At 39.4% G+C, this 27,061-nt stretch overlaps 1 protein-coding gene across 4 annotated transcripts in view; it reads left to right on the top strand.

The window, feature by feature from the left end:
- The first annotated feature begins 1,323 nt into the window (after positions 1 to 1,323).
- COL12A1 (collagen type XII alpha 1 chain) overlaps positions 1,324 to 27,061 on the top strand; it is a 113,980-nt gene continuing 88,242 nt past the window's right edge. Inside the window, exons 1-12 of one of the 4 annotated variants that reach the window (XM_034647821.1) lie at positions 1,324 to 1,754; positions 4,857 to 4,963; positions 11,042 to 11,158; positions 13,005 to 13,148; positions 13,582 to 13,641; positions 16,064 to 16,327; positions 16,502 to 16,666; positions 17,337 to 17,510; positions 19,666 to 19,956; positions 20,156 to 20,758; positions 21,900 to 22,172; positions 25,856 to 26,128. In XM_034647821.1, the coding sequence (XP_034503712.1) occupies positions 4,891 to 4,963; positions 11,042 to 11,158; positions 13,005 to 13,148; positions 13,582 to 13,641; positions 16,064 to 16,327; positions 16,502 to 16,666; positions 17,337 to 17,510; positions 19,666 to 19,956; positions 20,156 to 20,758; positions 21,900 to 22,172; positions 25,856 to 26,128 (2,437 nt within the window). In that variant the 5' untranslated portion in view covers positions 1,324 to 1,754; positions 4,857 to 4,890. The remainder of the gene's footprint in view (positions 1,755 to 4,856; positions 4,964 to 11,041; positions 11,159 to 13,004; positions 13,149 to 13,581; positions 13,642 to 16,063; positions 16,328 to 16,501; positions 16,667 to 17,336; positions 17,511 to 19,665; positions 19,957 to 20,155; positions 20,759 to 21,899; positions 22,173 to 25,855; positions 26,129 to 27,061) is intronic. The other 3 variants (XM_034647820.1, XM_019806202.2, XM_034647822.1) reach the window with 3 other exon arrangements.

Genomic DNA, 27,061 nt, shown 5'->3' with positions numbered 1-27,061 from the left:
TTCCCATTTTTTTCCGTTCTTTCCCTCCAGCCTTCTTTCTGGCTTCCTCTGGCTTTCGCTGGAGGCAGCTGTGAGTGGGGCAGAGTGGAGTGGGGGACGGGGGAAGGGAGCTCAGCAAGTTCTTGTCATTCTAAAGCCAAGTTCAGAGGATATCGCACCTCTTGGAGGGAAGGCCCAATCTGCAGACGTCAGATCAAATCTGGGAGAGAGGTTTACATTAGCGACAAAACCTCCGCTTTTACTATCGAGGGCGGTCAATTTCAGGAGCCTCGCTCGTGCGTTAGCCTCCCAGCCCCCTCCTTCATCCGGGTTCCTCAACCTTGAGGGGTAAACCTCTGGACATCAAGAGGCCAAAAGTGCGGAGCTTGTGCGGAGGGCACAAACACGGGTGATCTGAACCTCTCCTGGATCGTTTTTCTGATACCACAGCGTACGAGCCCCGCGCTTCCTCCCATGCGCCCAGCACCGTTTGGCAACCCTGAGTGCCAGGCTCCTTGCTTCAGGGCCAAGGGGGTGGAGCCGAGGAGGGAGGCGGCGGTAGACACGAAAAGATGCTGGCAGAATGTCAGCCCCCATTTGGCCTCCGTCTCTTTGGCAGTTGGGGAAAACTTAATTTCATTCGTCTCCTTGACCCCGCGGGGTTTTAAGGGCAAAGTTTTGGTCCAAAGCTTCTGCCCGGAGTCATCTTAAGCTCACGGTCTCTACCGTGATTGCAACTTGTTCTCTAGCGGCTTCTCGTTCTGAGGAGCCCTAGGTTTCATTGCGTCCCTCGCCCTCTCTCGGCTCAAATTAAGCCTCTCAGCTCCGTCCCAAAGCATCAGGGAAGCAAGACAGGACTGGGAAAGCCATCCCGTCGCTGAGCCCCGTGCGGGCTGCTGTACCGGTTTCCAATAGCTGCTCGGAGATTGAAAAAGACAGAAGGCGCGCCGCGTGCACAGACAGTTAGTTAATGGAAACCCTGTAAATCGGTTTTAAGTGCACCCAGGACGGAGGGGGAGGAAAGTGTAGGTGGTGATGATGGGGGATGGGGCTAGGGTGGAGTGGGGTCGGTCACACATTCTTGCAGTTCTGAATAAAAGAGAGTCGCTTCCCTCCCTCCTATTGTTCTTAATTTAGGAAAAATAAATTCATTAAAGAAGATCGCCAAGGATAGGGAAACCCGAGCTCTCCAGCACGCCCCAAGCGGAGGAGTGCGCGGCTTCCCTTGGCAGTGAACCCGACTGCGGCTGTCCCCCTCTTCGCTTCCTCCTCCCCCTCCCTGCATCCCTCCCCCCTCGCCGGCGGGGCACTGCTACTACGGGGATCGCCACCTCACGCCGAAGGAATGCTGGAAGTATGCACACGTTCCCAAAAGTAGACCTCCTTCACCGCCGGAGGAGCATACATCACCCCGTGGCAGCCGTCCACCTTCTCAGGCGTTTCGTAACCGAGTAAACTGAGAGCTGGGAACAGCCCTCTATTAAGTAGCCCGCGGCGCGGAGCCTCTTCCCACTCGACGAAGGCGAGCCGTCGCAGACGCGTCCGCGCGCGGGCAGCTGCGGTCCCCGGCAGTCTCCGCGGGTTCTGCCGCGTCTGCCGCCGCTCCTGGGATCCTCATCCTCTTTGCCTCCTCGGTGGCCCTGCTCCCGGCAGCCGCCAGGTGCTCCTCGAGAGCCGCGCCAATTGCCTGGGCGTGCGGGGGTCACACCGAGCCCCGGCTTCTAGACGCCGGGAAGCCGCTGTCGCCGCCGCTACCTCGGTCACCACCGCCTCAGGTTGGTCCGGCTTCTAGCCATTTTCCCTTACCCCATACCTCACAAAGATAACTAGGGAAACTTGCTTCTAGCCTGTTCCTTGCTCTGCCCTAAGCCCTTAAGGATCGCGGACGAGAGCCGTTTGGACTCGTAAGAGTGGAGCTGTGCCCGAGTCTGACGGGTATCCTGGGCTTCTGTGATTCATTTTATCTTTGAGGGAGTAGGAATTGTAGCTTTTTCAAAGAGCTGTGCAGGGCGGCTGTGTATGTAAAACACCCTGTCCAGTGCTGCTGTTTGTAGAGGACTTCCATCTGTAGATGCTGTCGGTTTCAATGAAGGGTGCCCCAGGTTCTGTGGCCACCTCGTTATCTCTTGGCCGTAGCTTTCCCAGGGGTGCGGTGTTGCAGCCCCGGCGCTGAGGAGGTATTTTAGTGACGCATGGCGCGGAATTCTTTGGAGGGCCGGCTGAGTGCTCTGCAGCTCGTCGAGGCTGGGCGGGGGTGTGTGGCATCTTGAGACAGATTCCTAGTCGAGTGTTCTGGCTCCTTCGCTTTTCAGAGCATCTGAGGTGGTGGGTTAATCCAGCTCCAGGAGACTGAGCCTTGGCCGACTCTCTCAACTTCTGCAGAAAGCCCCCCCTCCCTCCTGACCTCTTCCCTAGTGCATTGGTCGAGGCCCTACTCGGGGTCCGTGGAACCTTTGAAGTAGTTTCCATCCTAAATCCTACACAGTGTGAAGATCAGAGAGCTTGGGGGCGCCGGGTTCATTTATGGAGCGGAAACCCGAAGCCAGGGAGCAAAAAGTTACCCCAAATCGAGTGTCCTTAGGGAAAGTTGACCCATTCGGGGCGTTCCAGGACCCCTTCTCTTCCCACCCCCCNCTTCTCTTCCCCCCCCCCCCCCCCCGCCTCAGCCTGGACTATGTGACCTAAAGTATGCTGGAGCACTGGGGAAGGATGGAGCAAGGAAGGAAAAGAGCGGTAAACTCGCCCTTGGCTAACTAATGTCAAGGTCGCAGCGGGTAAAAGAGGAGATAGGTGACTCGCAAAGAATCTGGAGGAACCCCGAGGGGTTGGGGGACGTGCAATTTTCTTTTTTGAAGCGCAGTTTTCTTTTTTAACTGGACGCGGGAGTTAAAGAATTGGTCTTTTCCAGCGGGGTGGGGGAGGGGGCAAGTTGGTGGAAGGAGACCAATCCCTTAGGACCTCCCCCCGCACCCTCTCCTCCGCAACTGACTCATTTTCATTCATGAGGGTGAAGTGAGGGAATCCTCGCTGACACGTAGAGGGCGGCCGCTTTCAGACATTTATGTCTGAGAATGTTCAATGAAGCATTGAGCTAAGCGTTCACATAAATGTTTTGGCTAAAAGGAGAGAAAACTTTTTTTTTTTTTTTTTCTTTTAAACATATGGACGGAATGACTGGCGGGCTGGTAGAACTGAGTGACTAGGTCCTGATACCCCGACGCAACAGGATTCATTCTTGCTTCTGAGTCAGGCAGCCAATAGGTGGCGCTCTAGACCCAGACAAAAGAGCTTCCACTGTTAAGGTTTTTGTGAAGAGTTCAAGGTTTAAAAAAAAAGTCTGTACAGAGCTTTTTGATGTGTCGATTGTCAGCCTTTAACTTTTCGCGAGCACGACTGCCAACTGAGTTGGAAATTATTGTAGCAAAGTTAAGGCCAGCCGATGGGAACAATAGGCCAGTCTCACCTCCTGCTTTTCACTGATGGTAGAAGAGGGTTAGAAATGTCAAACAGCTGTTAATTAGGAAGAAAGAAATCGCTGGAGCCCTTGAATCTTCAGAGCAGCGCCAACATTTTAATCTTGGCTTCATAAAAAGAAGCTCTGGGCAATTTGGCACGCCTGCTCTTCAGACGTTTAAAATGCAATTTACACTCAGGCGAGGAAAGATGCCCTGATACATTGTGCCAATAATTTGGAAGGGCATGGTTGGAGCTTGTCAGTTTCTTTTCTCAAAGAGGGCTGACCTTTGGCTCATTTTTGGATTCCCAAGCAGGACTTCATTTTTAAAGCGGCCTCGTATGTTGCCTTACAGTAATTTATGAACTTCACAGTCAACTCTCTTCTTATGTTTTGCCCCTGGCAGTTTCCCAGTTCAGTTCATTGCTAGTAGCTTTTGTCTCTGGATTTGACCTTAGAATATTTTAGAAGATTCCCTTCTGCCAAGATAGATTAAGCACCTACTGTGTGCTGGGAGTCACAAAAGATGAATAAGACTCTTTGTCTTTAAGGAATCAATAACCTAGTTACAGAATCAGGAAAAATCAGAATAGAACGTATTTTCCTGTGGAGCATATATACCTGTAATCTTCTGGAATCTGTAATCTTCTGGAATAAGTGAAGTGAAAATAAGTTAAGTGAAAATATTGTTACTGAGAATTTTTATAAAAAATATTTTGGGAAAATAGACAGGAGTGTTTTTTTGTCTCTTCTATGGCTTGTTTTTTTTTTTTTTAATTATGTATCTTAGAGTTGTTTCCCCCTCGTCTTAGATAAAGGATTTATCAGATGTGAAGACAAAGCAGCTAGCAGTAGGGTCAGGTTTCAGTTGGGCCTTACATATTTCTGTATAATCCATTTCAGATTTTAAAGAGCTGCATATTTGTAGGCAGAACAAAATGAAGAAAAAAAAAAAGAGAAAAGGAGTTTATTATACTTTTCCAAATTACCCTGAGACCACTAAAGTACAGTTACCTAAAGAGTTCAGCAGCTAGGAAAAAGCTGCCGGCCAAGTAAAATCCCCAGCTGGAAGAGACATTTAGTTGAGTCAGGGATAAAATGACCTCTGAATTAGCCATCACCGAGGCAGGATGAAGTCATGTGGGGCCTAGTAAGGCCGTCACCCGGGGATGCTAAGCAGGACCCACCTCCAGGAAAACAGGACCCTCTTTAAACTTGAAATCCCTCCTAGTGCCATGATTAAACTGCCATAGATGAACTTGACTTCCAGGGCTCCACAATAGGCCCATTCTATGCTAGGCTGGGCCCTGCGGATATTAAGGCAGATCTGGTCGGGTCCTGGCCCGGGTCCAGCCTCCAGTTCTAACCTGGTTCCAGGCCTGCCCCGAACCGGTTCTGATACGGTCACTGCTTCCTCCCGCAGATCCCTTCATGTGGCTGTGAGCTGGAGGCCGAGCATGCAGACCAGGCTTCCCCCAGCGCTTGCCGCCCTGGGCGCGGCCCTGCTCCTGTCTTCCATTGAGGCAGAAGGTAAAACGCTCTTCCTTCTCCCTCTCTCAGTGACAATGCAGAATTCTAGAAAGGAAAAAGCAAACTATCTTGCCACTGTTGCTTGCTCTGTTTTCCTTGTACTTCGTGTTTTCTCCGGGTGTTTCTCTACTCTAAGAGAAACACCCCCTTCTCCTGAGGTCTGTCCCTTTTCCAGCACTCAGGTCCGGCTCTTTCGTATTCTGCTTAATCCATTCCGTACAGTGCTGTGTGGTCTCCTTGCGCTTGTCCCTGCGGTGTGCTGTCCACACTGCCACCTACACTGCTGCCTTCCGAGAGGACCAGCCGTCCGGGAGGGGGCGACAGCTGCACCCGGCTCTACGAACAGGACGCGTCCTGGTGCTTCCCGGGAGCCCCGGAACGCGGGCACGCTTGCTCGCGTGGCTGTTCACCACCTGGCTCGGGGCTGCGACCTCGGGGACGGCATGAAATAAAGGACTCCAACAGTGCCGGCTCTGCGCCTCTGCGTGTTTTGTGGGGAGCTCAGTCGTTTAGCCGCACGGTGGAGGAGAATGAGGTGGCAGCCAAACCGCCTAGGGGGTGGGTGGCAAGCAGAGATCCGGACCCCGAATGTGTTCTCGTGGCCCAGGGTCACTGCTGTCCGTTTGGTTTGCGGGGCTCAGAGGAACGTGGCTCAGGCGCAGTCCCGCGCAGACCCACTGCGCCAAGGTTTCCAACCCAGGAAGCAAGTGGGTACCAGGCAAGCCAGGCTCTCCGTCCCTCCCTTCTTCCCTCTCGCATCAGACCCGAGTGGTGTCTGTCAGGGGCTGGGACATGGGTGGCGTGATCCCCAGGTCTGCAAAAGGGCTCCGCCTGTAGAAAGTGAAGGACCTTTGCGAGATTTTCAACCTCACTTTATTCTTTTTGTTGTGTGCACTTGATGCCCTAATTTCTTAGTATTTATTTAAAAAGTTATTTCTGTGTATTAACCTAGTGAGCGCTTCTGTGTTCCCTCAAGTATCATTCGACAACTAGAGTTACCGTTCTGCAAGGTAAATCGGGTAATGCAGTAACAGACGTCTTATCTTATTTTTCCCCCAATAAAAATGCCCCGGATGGAGTTAAAGGAGAAATGCGAGGGGCAGCTGTGGGAGTTCCAGGGTGGGTGGTACCTTTTTAGAGGTTGTGGGAAAGGAGAGCTGTTTCATGACAACACTGAGATTTTTAAAAACTTTCTATTGTGCTTGATTTTCCACTTCAGGACAGGAGGTACCAAAAAAAAAAAAATAAATAAGATTAGTAAAAACAGAGAGGCTCCACAATTTGTGGCCTGCTTAGAAAAGTGACAGAAACTTGCTGCTCTTCTTCTCTGACCACACCTGTGCGAATGCCCAGGATTTCAGAGGGGCCTCTGTGAAGTAATAGCCAGACGAGGCTGCCTTTAATGTTCTTCTCTGTGTCGTTGTTAGGAAGGAATTTTATTTGAGGAGCTTCTGGAAGCCCTACTAAAGATATTTTTAGATAATTCACTGAAGTGGCCTATTTATTGCTCATTAAGAAAATAGTTATTTGAAAATCAGAAAGATTTGATAATTCCTAGGAAAAGAATTAGGTTGGAAATGATGTAAGCGGAAAAAAATCAATTGTCAATTGGATAATGGCTGGTTAGCAAAGTGCAATTAAAAAGAATATTTTAACATTGTGTGTCAACTATACAGCAGTAGTAAAAAGAAGAGAACATTTTAGTGTCTACATTACTGATTATTTCTGTATTTCTCACATTTTATCTTTTCAATCTGGTGCAGCTCTTACTTTTGCTTTCTTCAGCTGTGTCTTTTTTGTCTCCCACCTCCTTAGGGTCAGCATTTAATAATTATATTTTAATGGGATTTTTTTTTGGCCTTATTCTCTAGTTTGCTACTGTCAATAAGAAATATATTGTAAGCCACAAAAGCAAGCCACATGCGTAACTTGAAATTTTCTGGTTGCTGCATTAAAAAATGAAAAAGAAACAAGAAACATTACTCTTTATAGTATATTTAACCTAACCCACCATATCCACCATGTTATCACTTCAACATGTACTCAGTATAAACATTTTTACTGCGATGTTTTACAATTTTGTACTAAGTCTTTGAAATTCGGTATGTATTTTACACTTGCAGTGTGTTTCATTTTGAACTGGCCACATTTCAAGTGCTTGATAGCCCCATGTGGCTGGTGGTTCCCATATTGGACAGCACAGTTTGGGTGATCACACCAACTAATGGTCCCACGAGCTTGTGAAGGGCCAACAACATTTGTGGCCACGGCCTTTCTGGGGACAGAAAGAAAATTTCTTGGAAACATTGGGGGGGCATTTCAAAATTTCAACTGGCACCCCTGTCACCTTATAGATCATCTAATTTTCTCATCTGCAAATGGGAAAATGAGGAAGAGAGGCTGCATAACTCAGCCGACCAATGTGGTTATTTCAGGACAAGGTACAGATGCGGAGGTTTTCTCGTCCTGCCTTAGTGCTAGTTTGCCTACACTGTGCTTCTTGCTTAAAACCTGGTCAACCATGAAAGAACACATTTTGTAATGTGTACAGAATAATCCATCACTTGTTTAAAATATCAACTTTTTATTTTTGGTATCTTATAAATACAAATGAAATTAATACATCATGGCAAAGATCATTAAACTTACATTAGCTTTGGATGGAAGGTATAAATTAATGTCGATAGCATAGAGTAAAGCCACTCTTTGCATACTTCTAAAGGTCTCTGATGGTACAGTAGCATCCTTCCTAGTGTTATCACAAAGATCAGACTAAAAGGTCTTATTAGTTCATCAAGATGATATTTTGGTAGTATGTTTTGGTTTATCTTTAACATATTTTATATGTTACCAAAACTTATTAGACTATTCTCCTATCTGTCCATCTTTCCATCCATCCATTCATCTCTGCATGGTTGGTAACTTCCTTTTGGTTGCCATAATGAAAAAATTGTTTTATAAAATACATATCAAGATAGATACTTAAGTTTTAAAAAAAAAGTGTGTAAAGTTAATTTGTCAAATTCTATCTATACCTGAACTGGAAATATCTGAATACCACATATTTATTATTGAACAGGCATCAAATAATGTTTTTTTATAGAGTAGAAAAATATGTAGGTATATAGGCACCAATGTACAAATATTGCTTTCTAAAGTTAGTCATTCACTCAAATATTTCTTCTTCTTTACATTGTATGCTCTGGAGTCTGACTATAGGATCAAAGTTTTGCTGCTTATTAGCTGTGTTACTCTGAATTTCACTGACTCATTGTGAAACAGGGATAACAGGGCACCTTATGCTGGATTGTTATGAGAAGAAAAAGAGAATATACAAAGTGACTCGTACTCTGCCTATTGTATAGTAGACACTCAGAAAATGCTAGCTATAATTATCATTCCTAAAAAGCCCCACACCCTGCCAATTTATGTAACAAAAATATCACCAGAATGCAGTTTTCATAGCATAGCTTATTGATAAGGAAAAGCATTATTCCTAAATGGGAGATTAAAACTACTAGAGTTATGAGTACTTAAAATTTTAGTCTTTTCATTATCAGCATTCAGGGTTTTGAGTATATATCTGATTGCTATATTATTTATTTATAATTTAAAGTCTATTTCTCTTGGTTCAGATTCTCATTGTATGCAACTATGGCTCTCTGCAATCATAATCCATTGTAGATAGCTCGTAATTGAAATATTCTGGCATCTGCATTGTCTCAGGGAACATAGACACTGCTTGTGACAATGCAATGGCAGTTGTGAATTATTTTTATGCAAAAGAAAAGATTTTCAAAATTCATGCAAATATGTTTTGCATTGGTTCAAGTTGACCTGGGTCCATACTCACACCTGCCTTGTTATCTTTTTTTTTTTTTGAAACAAATAAGCAAAAATGTATAAATGGAGTGGCAAGCCTGAAAGGTTTCACATGTGATGAAAGTAGCAGGAAGAAAAGTGGAGTGGGCTCTCTGTTGTACACATGCTAGTTGGCCATTCTTTCCTTCTTTTGATTCCCAAGTACCACATCTGAGTTTCTATGAACACCTTAAAATCCTCTGTTAAAGACTTTTCCCAACAGTCAATTTTTCAGTTTTTCTGGAATCCTGGTCATTTGGAAATCAACAAGGTGGGCCGCTGCTGCCCTTCAGCAGTTTTAACCTAATGTCTGCTGCTTCAGGTCAATTGCCTTGCAAGGTTGGTGGTACTGTTTTTCCATGTACTGATTTTATTTTTAAAAGCATGCTCAGGCCAGTTGTGTCTGCCTTTGCATTAAATTTGTCCTGAGCCATTGCTACTGGAACAATATTTTATAATGATATTCTTAATACCTCTTGTTCTATTAACATTTGTTGCATGCTTGTTATACTAAGTGATGACTCCAGTTAAACCTTGCAATATGATTACAGACAGCAGAATTTTGAATAATTAAGCTATGCATGTAGATTAATAGTCTAATCTCACTGCCTGTGTATGGATGGTAAGAAAATAACATTCATTCCACTGCCCGTATATCCAATGAAAATAAAAAGCCATCTCCTACAGTGGGAAGCAGCAGTTCATCAAAGCAAATGTTTGCTTAATTTGTTTTATTTCCATTAAAACGTGCTATTAATATTACATAAATCCCTAACCCCAGTTAAATTCTGTGACTCATGTCTCAAAGCTACTACTGTATTTCAATTGACCTCTATGAAAATCTAAAAGGAGATTGTAATCCCTCAAAAGAGATGGAAAGAATCTGACTCACAAGGAATACTTTTAGACTTCAATACTTTCAGAAGAGGATGGCTGAAAGTCATCTTACTTTGTTGACCTACTTCAAGAATAGTAATTTATAATGCATTGACCATGCACTGACAGTGAGTCAGTACAATGCTGCATGATGAGGCATGAACATTGCAGAGAGAATATCATTATAAAATATTTCTGAAACGTCTTTGTGTAATGACTATTGTACATGGAGGCTTTCGTTCATTGTGGGAAACTAAAAACAAGTCAACATTTCATTGACACATGCATGAAGCTGTATAGTTTTGTATGTAAACTATTTCTTTCTGTACTTTTCAATTATTCCTGTCATTGACTTCTCCAAGTTTTTATGCACAGTCATGTCTTCAGATCGCTGATTCTTCTTCACTGTTTTCTTTAAGTTCTGTAAATAAATGTCCATAAATATATGGTTTGATGTTGTCTTCTCATAATTAACCATCATTTTGTAAAGGACCATACTGGCATTTTAATCTAAAATGCCACTTCTAGTATGGAGTATACCTGCTGCAAAGGGAAATAACAGTGTTGGCTTACACCCTGCAAACATACAGCATATTGGTGTAAACAGGCCGAATATTAGTTTTATAAACATCTGTATATATACTTTTATTAACCTCCCTTATTACTATTTTTGAATATTTGTCCATGTGAATGTGAATATACATTTAAATGTATATTTCCTCGTGCAACATAACAGTGCTAAATTTCCCATGACTCCTCCCCTTCATTAAATTTCATCTCTGCACAGATTGAGATTTATCAAACAAAATTAATGAGACAATGATGCAGAGAATGAACCAAAAACAACATTCATTCTTTTCCATGTTATGGGAAAAATGTACTATATCAATATTCTAAATTAACTTCTATGGTCATAAGCAGGTTGTGATTTGGCATGCTTATTCAAAATGCTCTCAGCATGTATTGAGACCCCTTTAATTGTTATGTGAATTGTTTGCATATGTGGTTATTATCTGTGATTTCATTGTACTTGTATGTACTTGTATCCAAATACGTTTCTATTATGCTTGATTTTGCTGGCCATTCTTGGATGACCTAGCAACTCAAGAATCAAAAGTGTTTTGTGCTGTCTTCTGTAATATGTATACTCTCTGATGTTTTGTCATAGCTTGTCAGCTTTTAATTTTATTCTTATCCAACAAGATATCTTCTATATTTGTTGGAAACAAATTTATGCAAAGACAATTTTAGTAAGCTTTGCTGGACACAATTCTTTATTGATTAAATTGACTATTTTGTGACATTGGAAAATGTAATTGATATCAACTCTCTCTTTTGCAGTTGACCCACCTTCAGACTTGAATTTTAAAATAATAGATGAAAATACTGTTCATATGTCATGGGCAAGACCAGCTGATCCAATTGTGGGTTACAGAATAACAGTGGACCCTACAACAGGTAAGTTTTGAGATGGTGGGGTTTAAAACAAAGACATCATAGATGATAAAATCCAGTCTTCTCTCCTCCTTCCATTTCAATATGAGAAAGCTGAAATTTAGAAAACCTTAGGACTTTAGCCAATGTCACCAGGTATTTGGTGAACTCAGGTATCCGGATTTCCAACCTAGTAATCACTATTATATTTTTGTAATGTTGAGCTTTATTAAAATGGTCACTGTGCTAAGCTGCTGTTATTAAAAGTGGACTTTTTTTTTTTTGCTTGATCAGAATATTGCTGGTAATCTTTGATTTTATAAAAAAGAATTCTCACTTCCTGATACTCTTCTTGAGTTTGTCTTTTTAATATTTAATGTGTCAAGTGATGAAGTGAGTTGTTATGCCTTACCCAGTGTCCTATACATTTCAGTACTCAGGAAACATTATTCTGGAATAATGGTGAGCTGCTATGATGGAAGACAAGATTTTACTTTGGCTGGGGGGATTCCACAGATCCTAGGCTAAGAGTCTTTGAAAAACAAAAAAACACCTTGTTTTGGTTGTTTTCAGGAGTTATTTTACAGTGTTTATGATGTTGCCCAAGTGTGGAGAACTAATCCCTGTTGATTAACTTTTACTTTTAACAGGGAATGGGAAAATAACCATTTCCACTAGCACTGGCCAGGTGGTAGGAAGAAGTCTTAACTGGCCGATAGTAGAGAAGGATGATGTCAATGTAATTTATCACTACAGCTGTGTTTAAATATTTATGGCCTCTAAAAATACTAGTGATTTAAAATGCTAATTTCTCAAGGAGTTGGGAAAAAATATTTTTCATAGGATCTGGGAACTTAAGGGGTCAAGAATTTACTTTTTCTTCTTTGAATCTTTTCTCCCCAAATGCACTTGCAGCTGATGCATTCATTTATTCCAAAGCAAAAATCTGTTGGAAAACAGTTCTGTCAGTTTCCATCTGTTAGAAATTACTGACTCCTATACTCACCAAACTGGCACTGAGACCCCCCAACCCAGTAGAACCCTGGTGTCTTGTCCGGCGAGGGCCCTGGTTGGTTCTGCATGCTCCACACTTAAACCAGGAGTGTTTCTCAGGGTTCTATTATACTACCCGTTACTTTTCTTGATTATTTCTGTTTTGATGAAAATTTAATAGAATTAAAAATCCTAGAAGGCACTTAGTCCCTAGGAACTAATGTTTCCCAATTGAATTAAGAATGAATATAATTTGGAAGGGAGTACATAATTGTCAATATATAAGTATATACCCGGTACACTGTATTTTGAAATGTTTGCTATCTAGTTAAGTCAATTCAGGAGACTATGGTTATCCATTAATGTATGCAACCATTTGAGGATGGAGAACACATTGCTTCCACACAGACTGCTTTCTACTGCAGCTTGATTTTAACCTATAGTGTTTCCTGTTCTTGAGTTGATTTTCACCCCCTATTTGCCTTTCTTCACTCTCCTCCAGCACATAATTTAAAATTAAATGATTTTCTGTTTTCTGTCTCATTTGTGAAATAATTTTATTACTACCATTCACCTTCAGAAACAATGGGAGATTTTGGTTTGATATTCTGGTGTATCTTTATTCCAGAGGAATCCTTGAGTCCTCAAACAAATATTGAATATGATTATCATAAGTAAAGGCTATACCAGGCCTTTTGTAGAATTTCAAAGTTTTGGTTTCAGAAGATAGAAGAAGATAGTGTTTGGATGTTCTGAAAAAAATGTATATATATTTAATTTTTTAGATTTTGAGTATATCTGGAAATTACATTATATGTGTCATGTTATATGTGAAAGATATTTTATTGCATTCATATTTTCCTTTCTACATTTCCAGATGGGCCCACTAAAGAATTTACCCTTGCAGCTAGTACCACTGAAACTTTATTATCAGACCTTATACCTGAAATAGAGTATGTGGTGACAATCACTTCATATGATGACATAGAAGAAAGTGTACCAGTTATAGGACAGTTAACAAGTAAGCGCACATATAAAGTACCTTTATGCTTTTTATTTTGCAGAAGATTTCTCCAACTCTCAGATTTAACCTGTTATGCAGTTACGTTATATCAGTATTAACTATTCTTCTATGATCCCAGTCATTTGTGGATGTTAATAATTCATTCTCGATTTATAACCCTGGTCTTGGGAAGCAGCAGGAATGTTATGAGTGAAAACTATTAAACCATTAAACTTTGCCAGGCAACAATGTCAATGTCTTTTTGAAATATATCTAAAATCTCACTAAAAATAATTTATTTGCAAGGCATTGCTTATTTGGCAGTATTCTCTGAGCATCTGGGCATGTATCATACATTTGAAAGACAGTGGTGGAAAACAATATACTTATATTTTTTTAAGGAAGTATTTGTAGGGGTTCATTTCTTTGTAATAATCAGGTTTTGACTCAGTTCAAACAGGTGGTCCGACAAAGCCAGGTGAGAAGAAACCTGGAAAACCAGAGATACAAAGTAAGTATTTCCCTTAATATTTTTGTTTGGATTTATAGAAGTCCCAAAGTAATATAAAGGAGATGTTCCAACTATACGCATACTTTGATTTTATTCCCGTATTAATTTCTATTGGTGTTATCTAGAAGAAATCAGACAATATAATAGTAATATATGACTCAACAGTTATACTACCTACCTTCTGAATTTCTAGTCAATTTTTCATTCTATTTACTAAATATTCATTTTACTGGGAGTAAACTGTGAATTGGTGTGTATCCACATTTTTTTTTTTTTTGCAGGATTTTGGCAATAGGTGAGAAACAAAGCTCACCACTAGATTTAACTTATTTCTCAAAGACAAACCAATAGTAGTAGGAATATATGAGGAATATAAAGCTAGAACACCAGAGAGATGCCCTCCTTGTGTTTGAAGAATTTCTTGCCATGAGAATATATTTCCAAATCTCTGGATATGTTATGCTCACCTCTAGGGTATTTCCATGCCTTTCACTGATGGCAGTGTCACCATTTCCAGTGTCTGTGTAAGACATCTCTGGTAACATGTGGGTCTTAACATATCTAAAGCATAATCACATTTTCCAGAGATTATGTTGGGGAGCTGGTGTCTGGGACTCAGTGGGGTGAGAGATGGGAGTAGAGTCTTAAGCAGTTTGAAGCAACTTCCCTGGTCATTCTGATACATTCTTGTACCACCTCTATTATTATTTCACCCCCACAAAGTATCATGGAGGCAAAGTAGAAAAGAAAAAGGCACAAAAAACACTGTTTACAGTGTTTATAATATACAAGTGGGAGCCCAACCCCAAACAAAATAAGATACACAATGATCCTTGGTGCACTTGTAACCAAACAAAAGGAATTTTATTCAGTCTAGGTTTGGCAATTTCTAGCCTCCTTTGTCTTCTATTGCTTTCCCTGACTTACTCGGATGGACCCTTAAGGCGTTTCTTGGACTTCTAATTTGCCACCTTATAAAGGTTGGATTTATGACCCACAAGGACAATAAAAGGATTTGAATACATAGGCCCCTTTATCTGGAATTTTTCCCTACAAATGCCTGTTTGTCATTCTTCTGGTGTCTAATAATCTGAAATGAACTTTGTAGTATGCAGTTATAATGCTAATATTTTCCCTGAACCATCGCTGTTTATGGTTCAAAGCATTATACCAAGTATTGACTATTCAATAGACTTAAATGGGTCCATTAAATGGTGTGCAAAAATTATTTAGGCATGCAGCTTGTATTTAACTTGCAAAAGTTTCTAGGACCCTTTTCTTCTCTTCCTAGCCAAGTATCTCTTTTATCATCCACCATCTGACTACCAGGACAAACCATCTTCAGAAAATTCACTTAGTGTTGCTTTTTTAATACAGATTTTCATGAAAATCAGCCTGTTTTCCTTCTGACTGCAGAGAAAAGGAAAGATGTGGTATTCATTTATAAAAGCCAATCATTGCATTTCAGTAACTTAAAGATATAATGTGCTTTTTTTACTTTTGAATTGAAATGTTTTTCTACTCTTTGTTTTGTAAAAGTATGTTTTAGATGTCAAATTTGAATACACCGATAACTAGGACAATATGATATTTTGGCTGTCTTGCATCATATTTATGCTTCTTTTTTACATCTTTTTTTTTTTTTAAGATTTTATTTATTTATTTGAGAGAGAGAGTAAGACCGCATGAGCTGGGCGGGCAGTTGGGGAGGGGCAGAGAGAGAGGGAGAAGCAGCAGACTCCCTGCTCAACAGGGAGCCCGATCCAGACTCCATCCTGGGACTCTGGGATCATGACCTGAGCCAAAGGCAGACACTTAACTGACTGAGCCACCCAGGTGCCCCTATGCTTCTTTTTTACTTCTCTTAGACTCTGTTAACCCTCTAGACTAACCCACTGTAAACTTTAGACAATTACATTCTAAAATGCAGGAGAATTTTAAAAGATTTTCTCTTTTCTTCCACTTAACTACGTCTGCTTGAATAGGACAGCAATTATTTTGTATTTACTGCTCAATACCAAGGAATGAAGACACTGTTCATTCTGTATGTCTCCCAAATGTTTTGCGTAGTTTGTACTCAGAGAAAAGAGGAAAAGGATGTTGTTTATAAAAATAGGTTGATAGCATGAATACTGCGGTCACATGCTCTTGGAGAGTAGGTCATGTATCTATTTATCTCTTCTTACACAATGTCTTATATAGTAATTTAGAGCCATTTAGTTCCATAAATACATCTTAGTGAAGGCACTGAAAATGCTTCTTCATTAATTAATAAAATGTTACATTCTTTTGTGCATGTCAGTTGTGGGTGAAGAACAATGTGAATATGTTCTAATGAATAAAATGATTTAACTTTTTAAATGTTAGTTTGTATTTGTTAAGGATGGATAGATCATTTAAAAATATATCAAATGTATTTCAGAATGCTCTGTCAGTGCCTGGACTGATCTAGTGTTCCTCGTGGATGGCTCATGGAGCGTGGGAAGAAATAATTTTAAGTACATTTTAGACTTTATTGGTGCTCTTGTGTCTGCTTTTGACATCGGAGAAGAGAAGACAAGGGTTGGAGTTGTTCAGTACAGCTCTGATACCAGGACGGAATTTAACTTAAATCAGTACTACCAAAGAGATGAGCTTCTTGCTGCAATTAAAAAAATTCCATACAAAGGTGGCAACACAATGACAGGTATGTTTAACAAGTTTTGTTATTGTTGAAAATAAATGAAATACCTGTTTGAGGAAGAAATTAAACATTGCACAATTTTCACATGTTAAATAATTTTGAAATTAATCACATGGTTTTTGATTTGGCAAAATTGTGTGGTAAGGAGTGAATGAACATGTTCCTTTTTCACTTCAGGGGATGCCATTGATTACTTAATTAAAAATACTTTCACGGAATCTGCTGGAGCGAGAGCTGGCTTTCCTAAAGTGGCAATTATTATTACGGATGGCAAATCCCAGGATGAAGTGGAAATTCCAGCAAGAGAGCTTCGAAATATAGGGGTTGAAGTTTTCTCCTTGGGTAGGTCACGTTTGGCTGAGTATTTTTGCTTTAGACCTACCTCGATACTTAATGCTTACCAAGAGGAAAGGTAGGATTCCTTAAGGAAGGATGCTATTAGAAGTGTTTAGTGCATTTTATAGTGTAGTGTTAAACCATGTCATCTTTGAGTAAAAATTCTGCTTATGTATTTTTCTTATATAACTCTCTTAGCCTATGCATTGTGAGGTGGTATTCATATTTTTGCCAGCCCTCTACTTTTCAAAGAATGCTGGCCCAATGATTCTAATAAAGATCCTCCTTGTATTATCATTAAGTGCCTTTTTTTATGTGTTTCCTATATTATGTAATACTTGAAGAATTTGGAGGTTTCCAGCTCATTCAGGACTCTGGAAGAAAAAAGTATTATCTTTACAGATGGCAGGGACAAATGATGGCATGGTTGGGATGAGAGCCTGCTCTGTTGTATTAACCATTCATTTTCCTTTTTGGCTGGCCACTTTCTGTGAAATTATAAAATGCCTTTGTCATTTGAACAGTTGCACATTCGTTATGAAGCAAAGCAATTCTGGTTTGTGACCAAAGAAGGATTTACAAATGTCTTTACTTTTGAAGGACTGAGAAAGCAAAGAACTTCCCTAATCCAGCACATTTTTCTTTTCAATATTTCCTTGTCCTTTTGTTTTTGAAGGCATTAAAGCTGCAGATGCAAAAGAACTCAAACAAATCGCCTCCACACCTTCATTAAACCACGTTTTCAACGTGGCCAATTTTGATGCAATTGTGGATATTCAGAATGAGATCATCTCCCAGGTGTGCTCTGGTGTTGATGAACAACTTGGTGAATTGGTTAGTGGAGAAGAAGGTGAGTGAATTGTTCAGTGATCCCCTGTGTTAACCTTTTCCATTATTTGATAGCACTTATAGCTTTACGGGTATTCTGAAAGTAGGCACACTTACTCAAACACATCTTCCAGTGATTTTCCAATTGTATACTCCATTATATGGTTTTTCAGTAACTTGACTTGTTGATATCATTTGCATTGTCCCCCCCCCCAGTGGAACATGAAGTAAAATATTCATATCATTATAAAGTTTTTCAAAGTCTTTTTTGGAGAAGTTTGACTTGCTCTTTTTCTCTGAGACCATTTTGCGCATGTCGAGTGTCCATAATCGTTCTCTCCAGGTACTTGCTTTAATGATCTTAACCTCAGATGTAAGCATGGACAGGCTGGGAAGACATGTATTTTAGCATTTGGCAACATCAACTAATGAGAACACTGTTTCTATTAAACGGTGAAACAAAAGGGTTTTCTATCATCATTCTCTGCATGTTTTCAAAACTTTTAAGAATATTTCAAAGATCAGTCAGTTTGATCCTTCCACATCTGGAAGATCTTCCCATTTTTATCAGTTATTGCTTCTAAATATATGGGAGAAAGAAAAGACATTTCAGAAGACGTTTCATCAACATCCTTTTGGGCATTAAAAAGTCACAATTTCCATGATTGTTCTCCTCTTAGCCTGAGAATGGACAAGTGATTAAAGATAAGTTCTAAATAGCTACGTCTTCAGTCATATAAACTCTTTAATCTCCAAACCCCAAGTATTTTGGCAACGTTCCCTGGCTCTGATTCTGTTTCAGAACCCCTTCTCATTACTTCATGGGCACCAAGCCTTTTTCTTTGTTTTACTGCCTAATGTCTGATTCTTTTGCTCTGTGTGATTACAAAATTGACCCCTTCACCCCACTTTCTCCTGATTAACCTCCCTTTACTTAGTCTTTTAAGCATTCTAATGCTGACCTGTCTCTCAGGGAACAGCATGTGTGAGGATAGACCAAATGTCCATCCTGCCACTGTTTGAACTCGGCTTGTATGAGGCATGGGGCTGCATTACAGGTATTCACCCTGTTCCTTGGGGCCTCTCTTTCTTCCTGGCATAGCCTGTGACTTGTTTTCCCTGTACTGTCTCTGAATTACTCAAAAGTTTTAGCCAAACATCCAGTTGGCACATCTGTTGCTTCCCCCAGTCCCCACTACTTGTCACTTTTTAGACATCATTTTTATGCACTCCGTATGACTGACTGCCTTTTTGAGGAGGCTGTGAGCACTTGTGCCTGTTTGATCATCCACTTCTTGCAGGATCAGATTTAAAAAAAATGGAACTATATTCTGGAAAGTTGATTCCACCAACAAATGTAAAAGTGTGAAAATTGGATCTGAAGTATCTTAAAAAACTTTGTTATCTGTTAAGTACATGACTATGTTCTATGTTGCGTGAGGGTAGAAATGTTTTAGATGATCGATATTACCTTGTTACTATACATGTTATAAAACACTGAGTCACTCTTGGTGGTATTATGAACATAGATGAACGTTTTTTCTTGGCTCGAAATAAATGAGAATAAAATTGTCTAAACTTCTAAGAACTGTCTCTTAAGAGCTGCTGAATCCTTTATCTTTCTTTACGTACTATGAAGTGTCTTTTAAAGATTATATTTTAGTTTTTATAATATCATTACAAGAGAAAAAGAATTGAGTAAGTCATTGACTTAACAAGCATTTATCAAGTGCCTACTTTGGTACCTATGAATAAAGACAACAAATAAAATACCAAAACCAGAATAAAAATCTTGGTCCCAGAGAATTGAGCATCAAATGTCTTATTATTAATTTCTTCCAATGACTTTCTTTTCTCCTAATTTTCTCAGCTCCCTGACTAAAAATCTGGCACTGAGTCTCTTTTGGTTTTGGATGGGTATAGGTGGAAGTGGAGGGTTGGGATTAGACAACTCTTCTTGACTAATTTATGATTAATTTGGATAAGGAGAATTGACCAAACCTAAGGGTTGCATCTCATTTTTTTTTAAAGTTTATTTATTTAAATAATCTCTACACCCAACATGGGGCTTGAACTCATGACCCCAGGATCAAGAGTCATATGCTCCTCCAACTGAGCCAGCCAGGCACCCCCGCATCTCACTGTTTTTAATCACTGTTCTGCTTGTTACTTTGTAGTTATCGAACCTCCTTCAAATCTGGTTGCCATGGAAGTCTCATCAAAATACATTAAGCTAAGTTGGAGTCCATCTCCTAGCCCAGTGACTGGCTATAAAGTCCTTCTTACACCAATGACTGCTGGAAGCCGACAGCACGCTCTCAGTGTGGGACCGCAGACCACCATTCTCAGTGTTCGTGACCTTTCAGCAGACACAGAATACCAGATTAGTGTTTCTGCCATGAAGGGACTGACATCCAGTGAACCCATTTCAATAATGGAAAAGACTCAGCCAATGAAAGTTCAAGTGGGTGAGTGAATAGGTCTATCATTGGGTTTGGTATATGTGATGGTCCATTTGACAGTATGTCTTAGTGGTTCAGGTTTAGTTTTAAAATATTTGCAACAATTTTCTTTAAAATAAGTGTGCTTATTAAGAAAACCAGATATCTATATTTAACGATTAATTTATACTTTTTGAACTTTAATGGGCTTTTTTTCTTTTTACAGAATGCTCACGTGGTGTGGACATAAAGGCCGATATCGTATTTCTGGTTGATGGTTCCTATAGCATTGGGATTGCAAACTTTGTTAAAGTTAGAGCCTTTCTGGAAGTTCTCATAAAAAGTTTTGAGATTTCACCAAATAGGGTACAGATAAGTCTTGTCCAGTACAGCCGGGATCCTCATACTGAGTTCACTTTGAAAAAATTCACCAAAGTTGAAGATATAATCGAAGCAATAAACACCTTCCCCTACAGAGGGGGATCCACAAACACTGGGAAAGCGATGACTTATGTCAGAGAGAAAATATTTGTGCCTAGCAAGGGTTCAAGAGGAAACGTACCAAAGGTCATGATTCTTATCACTGATGGGAAATCTTCAGATGCTTTCAGAGATCCTGCTATAAAACTAAGGAATTCGGATGTGGAAATCTTTGCAGTTGGTGTGAAGGATGCTGTTCGCTCTGAATTAGAAGCTATTGCCTCGCCTCCTGCTGAGACCCATGTGTTCACAGTGGAAGATTTTGATGCTTTTCAGAGAATATCTTTTGAACTCACACAGTCTATCTGCCTTAGAATTGAGCAAGAATTGGCAGCTATAAAGAAAAAAGGTTAGCAGACGTCAAGTCAAAATTACCTCTTCATGAACAAAGCATTTTTCATTCTAAAATTGTGGATAATATGCTTCTCCGATTCTTTTTACATCCAGGAAAAAGTAACTTTCCTCTCTGATAGAAATCTATTGAGCGTAGTTTATTTAGCTCTGAGATATGACTTTTTCCTGGGTATGGATCATGTATTTTGGTGAAAAAGCTATTTACCATGAATCATGAGATATTTTTGCTCCTAGATCCTTAAGAAGGGGCACCAACTTTATCACACCTATTTGTCATATTGAATTCAACAACCTCTAGTTGAGTGTCTACTAGGTGATGAGAACATAATCCTAGACCTTTGAATTCTTCTTATGTGTTCCCTGCCCTGGACCAATTTTGGGCATTGGTGTGCTGTTCCTCAGAGCTGTAATTCCTTATCCTCTTTTTTACATTTGTTCAAATTCTATTTGTCAACATTCAGTTAAAAGTCCCATCTCTTTCATCAAGCCCTCCTTAACTGTTAAGTGCTTAACACTTAAGTGCTGTAACACTTACTGTCATTTCCAGTCATCCGGGGTTCATAGGTACCACTCTGTTTTGTTAATAATGTCACACTCTCCTGTCTTTCCAACTTGATTGTATGTTCCTTGAGAACAGTAGTGTGTCTTAAACATTGGCTCTTCCTATGATTTAGTTTAATGAATATTCTTTTGTTAGGAAGAGTTCCTTAATCATTACTTTGAAATATCTGTCTACCACCAAAAGTTAATATCTGATTGCCAAGAATTAATGGAAAAATATAGCTGTTCATTTTAGGTCTGTTACTGTTTCAATATTCCAGCTGTGGACAGGACCATTCCATTACTGCTTTTGGTTTAGAAACCCAATTCAAATTAAATTTTAGTTAATCATTTAAACAGTGTAGCTTAGTATTGCGAATGGTCAAGATAAATGATCAAGGCCTTCTGGTAGGGCTGTAAATGAGAGGCCTTCTCTGAGTGGTCATGTGTGGAATATTTAGTCAGTACATTTGTCTCAATGACTATTCCCGCAATGAACATAAGCCATTTCAGAAGCATAGTCATCAGGTCCATTTTTGCTTTATAGATCTAAACATCTTAAAATGTGTCTTTTTTTTTCTTTTTTTTTTAAATAGCATATGTGCCTCCAAAGGATCTTAGTTTTTCTGAGACAACTTCTTACAGTTTCAAAGTTAACTGGTCTCCCGCAGGAGAAAATGTTTTTTCGTACCACATCACCTACAAGGACGCTACAGGGGATGATGAGGTCACAGTGGTGGAGCCAGCGTCAAGCACCAGCGTCATTCTCAATAACCTGAAGCCAGAGACCCTGTACTTAGTCAACGTGACTGCAGAGTATGAGGATGGCTTCAGTGTTCCCTTATCTGGAGAGGAGACCACTGTGGAAGGTGAGATGGGGTTTCTGACCCTGTTTTCCAAAAACTAGCAATTTATTGTAGAACCAAGTTACAGTTTGAAATAACCATCTCCTCTATGGAGATGGTGAAGGCCTTTGCTAAGAGTCAGCATATATAAAGTACAGCTATTCATACATCTTTTTAAAAAGTGAAAAAACTTTATGAAAAAGCCCCTAGATTTATTTTGATGAATTTGAGGTTAAGAGGTATAGAGAACTGTTAATAATTATGGAATTAACTCTTGAAATACTGCTTACCCAGATTTTTCTGTCCCATATTTCAGTAGTGTTATGTTCAAATACTTCTGAATTTTGTTGATTTTATCTGTGGATGTGATGGCAAATATATCACCAAATTTTTTTTCTTTTTAAAAATTGGGGTAAAATACACATAATATAAATTACCATTTTAATGATTTTAAGTATACATTTCAGTGGCATTTAGTACATTCATATTATTATGCTACCATTACCACCATCCGTCTCCAGAACTTTTTTCATCTTGCAAAACTGAATCTCTGTACTCATTAAAAAATAACTCTTGATTTCCACCCCTTCCTGCTGCCCCAGTGCCCCTGGAAACCACCATTCTATTTTCTGTTTCTATCAATTTAACTACTCTATGTACCTCATAGGAGTGGAATTATACAGCATTTGACCTTTTATTTTCTGGCTTATTTCACTTAGTATAATGTCCTCAAAGTTCATCCATGTTATAGCATGCATCAGAATTTCCTTTCTTCTTATGGCTGAAAGATATCCCATTATATGTGTATACCACACTTTGATTATCCACTCACCCATGGACAGACACTTAGGTTGCTTCCACCTTTTAGTTATTGTAAATAATGATGCTGAGAACATGAGTATACAAAATTTACCAAATAAGCATTATTTGTTTAGATATGTCCTCTTTACTGTACAGAATTGAGTACTTTCTGATACATTTCATTATATTCGACATTTAAAGGATACCAAGGAACATGGTTATGAGAAGACTAAGACTAGGCAATTACTTGTAAATAGTAAAAGGCATGTCAATTGTTCTCTATTTTTACTGGGGATAGGTGAAGAAGCTCAAACAGATGCATGAGGAAATTAAGATAGTTCCAAAGAAGTATTTGCCAGCAAGGATGGCATATATTGGCATATATTGCTGATAAAAGCTAGAGAATCTTTTTTCTCTGGAAGATTTTTAAAATAAGATTGATCTTTTCTTTTTGTGCATGGTTTAGGTATATTTCTACCCGAAGGCCAGCAAATAAAATAATGGCCTAAGTTGACTTGTTTTCTTATGATTTTTGTGTAGAATAATCTAGAAGTCCATACTTAGATATTTCTGATTTTTTCTTTCTTTTTAAGATTTATTTATTTATTTATTTATTTGAGAGAGAGTGAGTAGAATGGGGCAGAGGTAGAGAATCTTTTAAGCAGACTCCCTGCTGAGCTCAGAGCCCGATGTGGGGCTTGATCTCAAGATCCATGAGGTCATGACCTGAGCCAAAATCAAGAGCCGGACGTTTAACCAACTGAGCCATCCAGGCCCCTCAATATTTCTGATTTTCTGATGATTTCTCTGTAATGCCAAATTGTTGCTTGATGAGCCTGGCCCTTTTCCTTTAGCACTTTGGGATGGGGATGGGGATGGGAATATGTCTCAAGAAGAAATTTAAGTCCAGAGGGTTTTTGAGTAGAGCCAACTGCATTCATATATACTCTAGTTTTTGCTCATTGGGCTTCAACAATAGCATTTGGTAATACATTTCCAATCCTATTGTCTGAGTGAAATCTGAGATTTAAACTTTCTTTAGACAATAAGGAAGTTTCTAATTTCAGTACCTTTGTTAGGCTACCAATTATTTACCTTCAACTTATGTGTCAGGTACTATGATAATTGTTTTCCATGGATTATCTCATTTAACCACTTCAATAATCCTATAAACAGTCTTTTTATTTTTATTTTTATTTTTTTTTACTATTGGGCAATCTAAGGTTCAAAATTACATATTCAGCTTCAAAACTAGTAGAGGAGTTCCCCTTGATCCTCAGCTTCACTTTCCATGGTTTCAGTTGCCCATGGTCAACCACAGTCCAGAAACAGATAATTTTCCTTCTGACTACTGTTAGAAGGTCAATAGTAGCCTAACGCTATGTCATGATGCCTACGTCATTTACCTCACTTTATCTTATCACATAGGCATTTCATCACCTCACATCATTACAAGAGGCGTGAGTACAGTACAATAAGATAGTTTGAGAGAGACCATACTTCGCGTTATTTTTGTTACAGTTTATTGCTATAATTATTTTATTATTAGTATTATTGTTAATCTCTTAATGTGCCTAATTTATAAATTAAGCTCCATCAAATGTATGTATAAGAAAAACATAGTATTTTTAAGGTTCAGTACTATTCATGGTTTCAGGCATCCTCTGGAGATTTTAGAATACAGCCCTTCAGATAAGGGGGGGGGTGGGGAGGTACTATATTCAAATTCTTCAGTTTATCTGCCTCATTTGTTCTGGCTATTTAATCTTTTTCCTTGCCATCTTAAATGAGTCATGGCTGTAAGTCCACCAATTGTTCTTGCTTTTCTTAGGGGATACACTTTCTTTCTCCCTGAAGTGATCTACTGATGTGTTGGCTATTCAGATAAACTTCTAATTTTATGTGAGATAAACGCAGATGTATTGCACTGTGCTTTCACTCCAGTGAACTGAAAAGACAATAACCTTTAGTTCATCTTTCCTGAATGTGTGGTCCAAATGGACAATTTGCCCCTTAAATGAATTAGTAATGTTCACTAACTACAAAGGCAAATGATGTTCTCCTTTAGGCTCAATGAAAATCCCATTTAAGATTGTGAGTCTATGGACATTACCCACACTGCAATTTGACTTCAAGATTTATTTATTTATTTATTTATTTTTAAAAGATTTTATTTATTTATGTGACAGAGAGACAGCCAGCGAGAGAGGGAACACAGCAGGGGAGTGGGAGAGGAAGAAGCGGGCTCCCAGCGGAGGAGCCCGATGTGGGACTAGATCCCGGAACACCGGGATCACGCCCTGAGCTGAAGGCAGACGCTTAATGACTGTGCTACCCAGGCGTCCCTGACTTCAAGATTTAGATCCAGCTAGCATTCATTAAGTACAATGTGTTTGGTCCAATACATGTATGGTCTAATTATTCTCCAAGTCAAATGATAATACAGATAAAAAAGTTAGCTATGGAACTGACTGGATAAGACAGTTCATTCAAGTGGGTAAATATGGTAGAACTGGGTGTTAGGTATTTTCCTACTTTTCTGAGAAAATCTAGCTAGAAGGAAAGCCTTGGCTACCTATATTTCAAGAAATGAAGTATTTTTATTCTTGAATATTATGTCAATATGAATTTACCATTTAACAGATATTTATGATTTTAAAACTTTACTATTATGTACCTCTTTATTTGATTACAAAGTTAACAGTACTTAGTTTCTCTCTGCATATTGTACAGTATTTGTTGTTTCAGCATCTAGTTAATATCTGGCTAAATGAATGCTGTAACCAGGTTGTTTGACAAAAAGCTGCTTTTGGATTTGTTTATAGAAATGCTATAGTTTAGCGATCAAAAGCTTAGTTTTGCATTTTTTTATGTAAAATAAACTTTTTTTTAAAAACAAATTTCAGTAAAAGGAGCACCTCGAAACCTAAAGGTGACAGATGAAACTACAGACAGCTTTAAAATCACCTGGACTCAAGCTCCAGGGAGAGTTTTAAGGTACCGAATTATATATAAACCAGCTGCTGGTGGAGAAAGCAAAGAAGTTACTACCCCTGCCAATCAGAGGAGGATAACGCTTGAGAACCTGACTCCAGACACAAAATACGAAGTATCTGTAATTCCTGAATATTTCTCAGGACCTGGCTCTCCGTTGACGGGAAATGCAGCAACTGAAGAAGGTAGAGGAAATATGCTGACCATATGGTAACAACCCAAACCTTAGACCTCAAGGGATCCTGTAGGCAGCTACCCAGACACTACAGGCCATGAGTCACTGTCTCAATTATCTGAGTATCTTGGACTGTAGCCTTTTAGATTTGAGTTACTCAAAGGTTTGACTTACTTATGACAGCATTTATTTGTGTCAATAAAATTATCATATGGCCTAAATATTCTTTTAAAAATAATATTATTAAATATTCCAATATAAATTGAAGGATGACTATGGATTAAAAATTAAACTGCTATGCACCATTGAGACAGATTAGCTATTACCTCTTCAGGAAGATTTTTAAATATTAACCAGTTTTTATTTAAATGGCATGGTTAGACTCCCAGGATAGATTCTGATATTTGTTGCAAATAGTTAATGTTTAATATTTATTTCATTGAGAAAAATTAAGGCATTTCTAATTTTCATTTTATTCCGTATCTTTAAAGTTAATAATAATAATAACAACAACAACATATAAGCAATAATGAACCGTTATTGAGGACTTATTTGTGTCAGGTTCTGTGCAAAGAGCTTTTCATATATTATCTCATTTAATCCATGCAGAGAGTCAATGGAATTGTTAATATTATTATCCTTTTTTATAAGGAAATCAAGGCTAAAGATACTAAATAGTAACTTGAGTCATGCTGCTGATAAGCAGTGAATCTGAGGCAGACACTCATAAGGAATACCCACCCCAGCTCGGCCTGCATCACTACTTCCCTCCCAGGGGAACCCAGCTAAACGGCCTTTCCTGTGGAGACCCTTTCTTTTGCCATCTGCTTTCTTCCTCCTCTCTGCCCTTCGGGAAATCGTTACCTTCTTTTTTCTCTTTCTAGTTGGGGATCTAGGGCCCTTTGTGCTGGGTACATAAAAAGACCCAGTGACTCTTCATCTG

Source organism: Ailuropoda melanoleuca, chromosome 19 (genome assembly GCF_002007445.2).
Source record: "Ailuropoda melanoleuca isolate Jingjing chromosome 19, ASM200744v2, whole genome shotgun sequence".
NCBI lineage: Eukaryota > Metazoa > Chordata > Mammalia > Carnivora > Ursidae > Ailuropoda > Ailuropoda melanoleuca.
The sequence above is the reverse complement of the archived record's forward strand: the minus strand, read 5'-3'. Positions and strand labels throughout refer to the sequence as shown.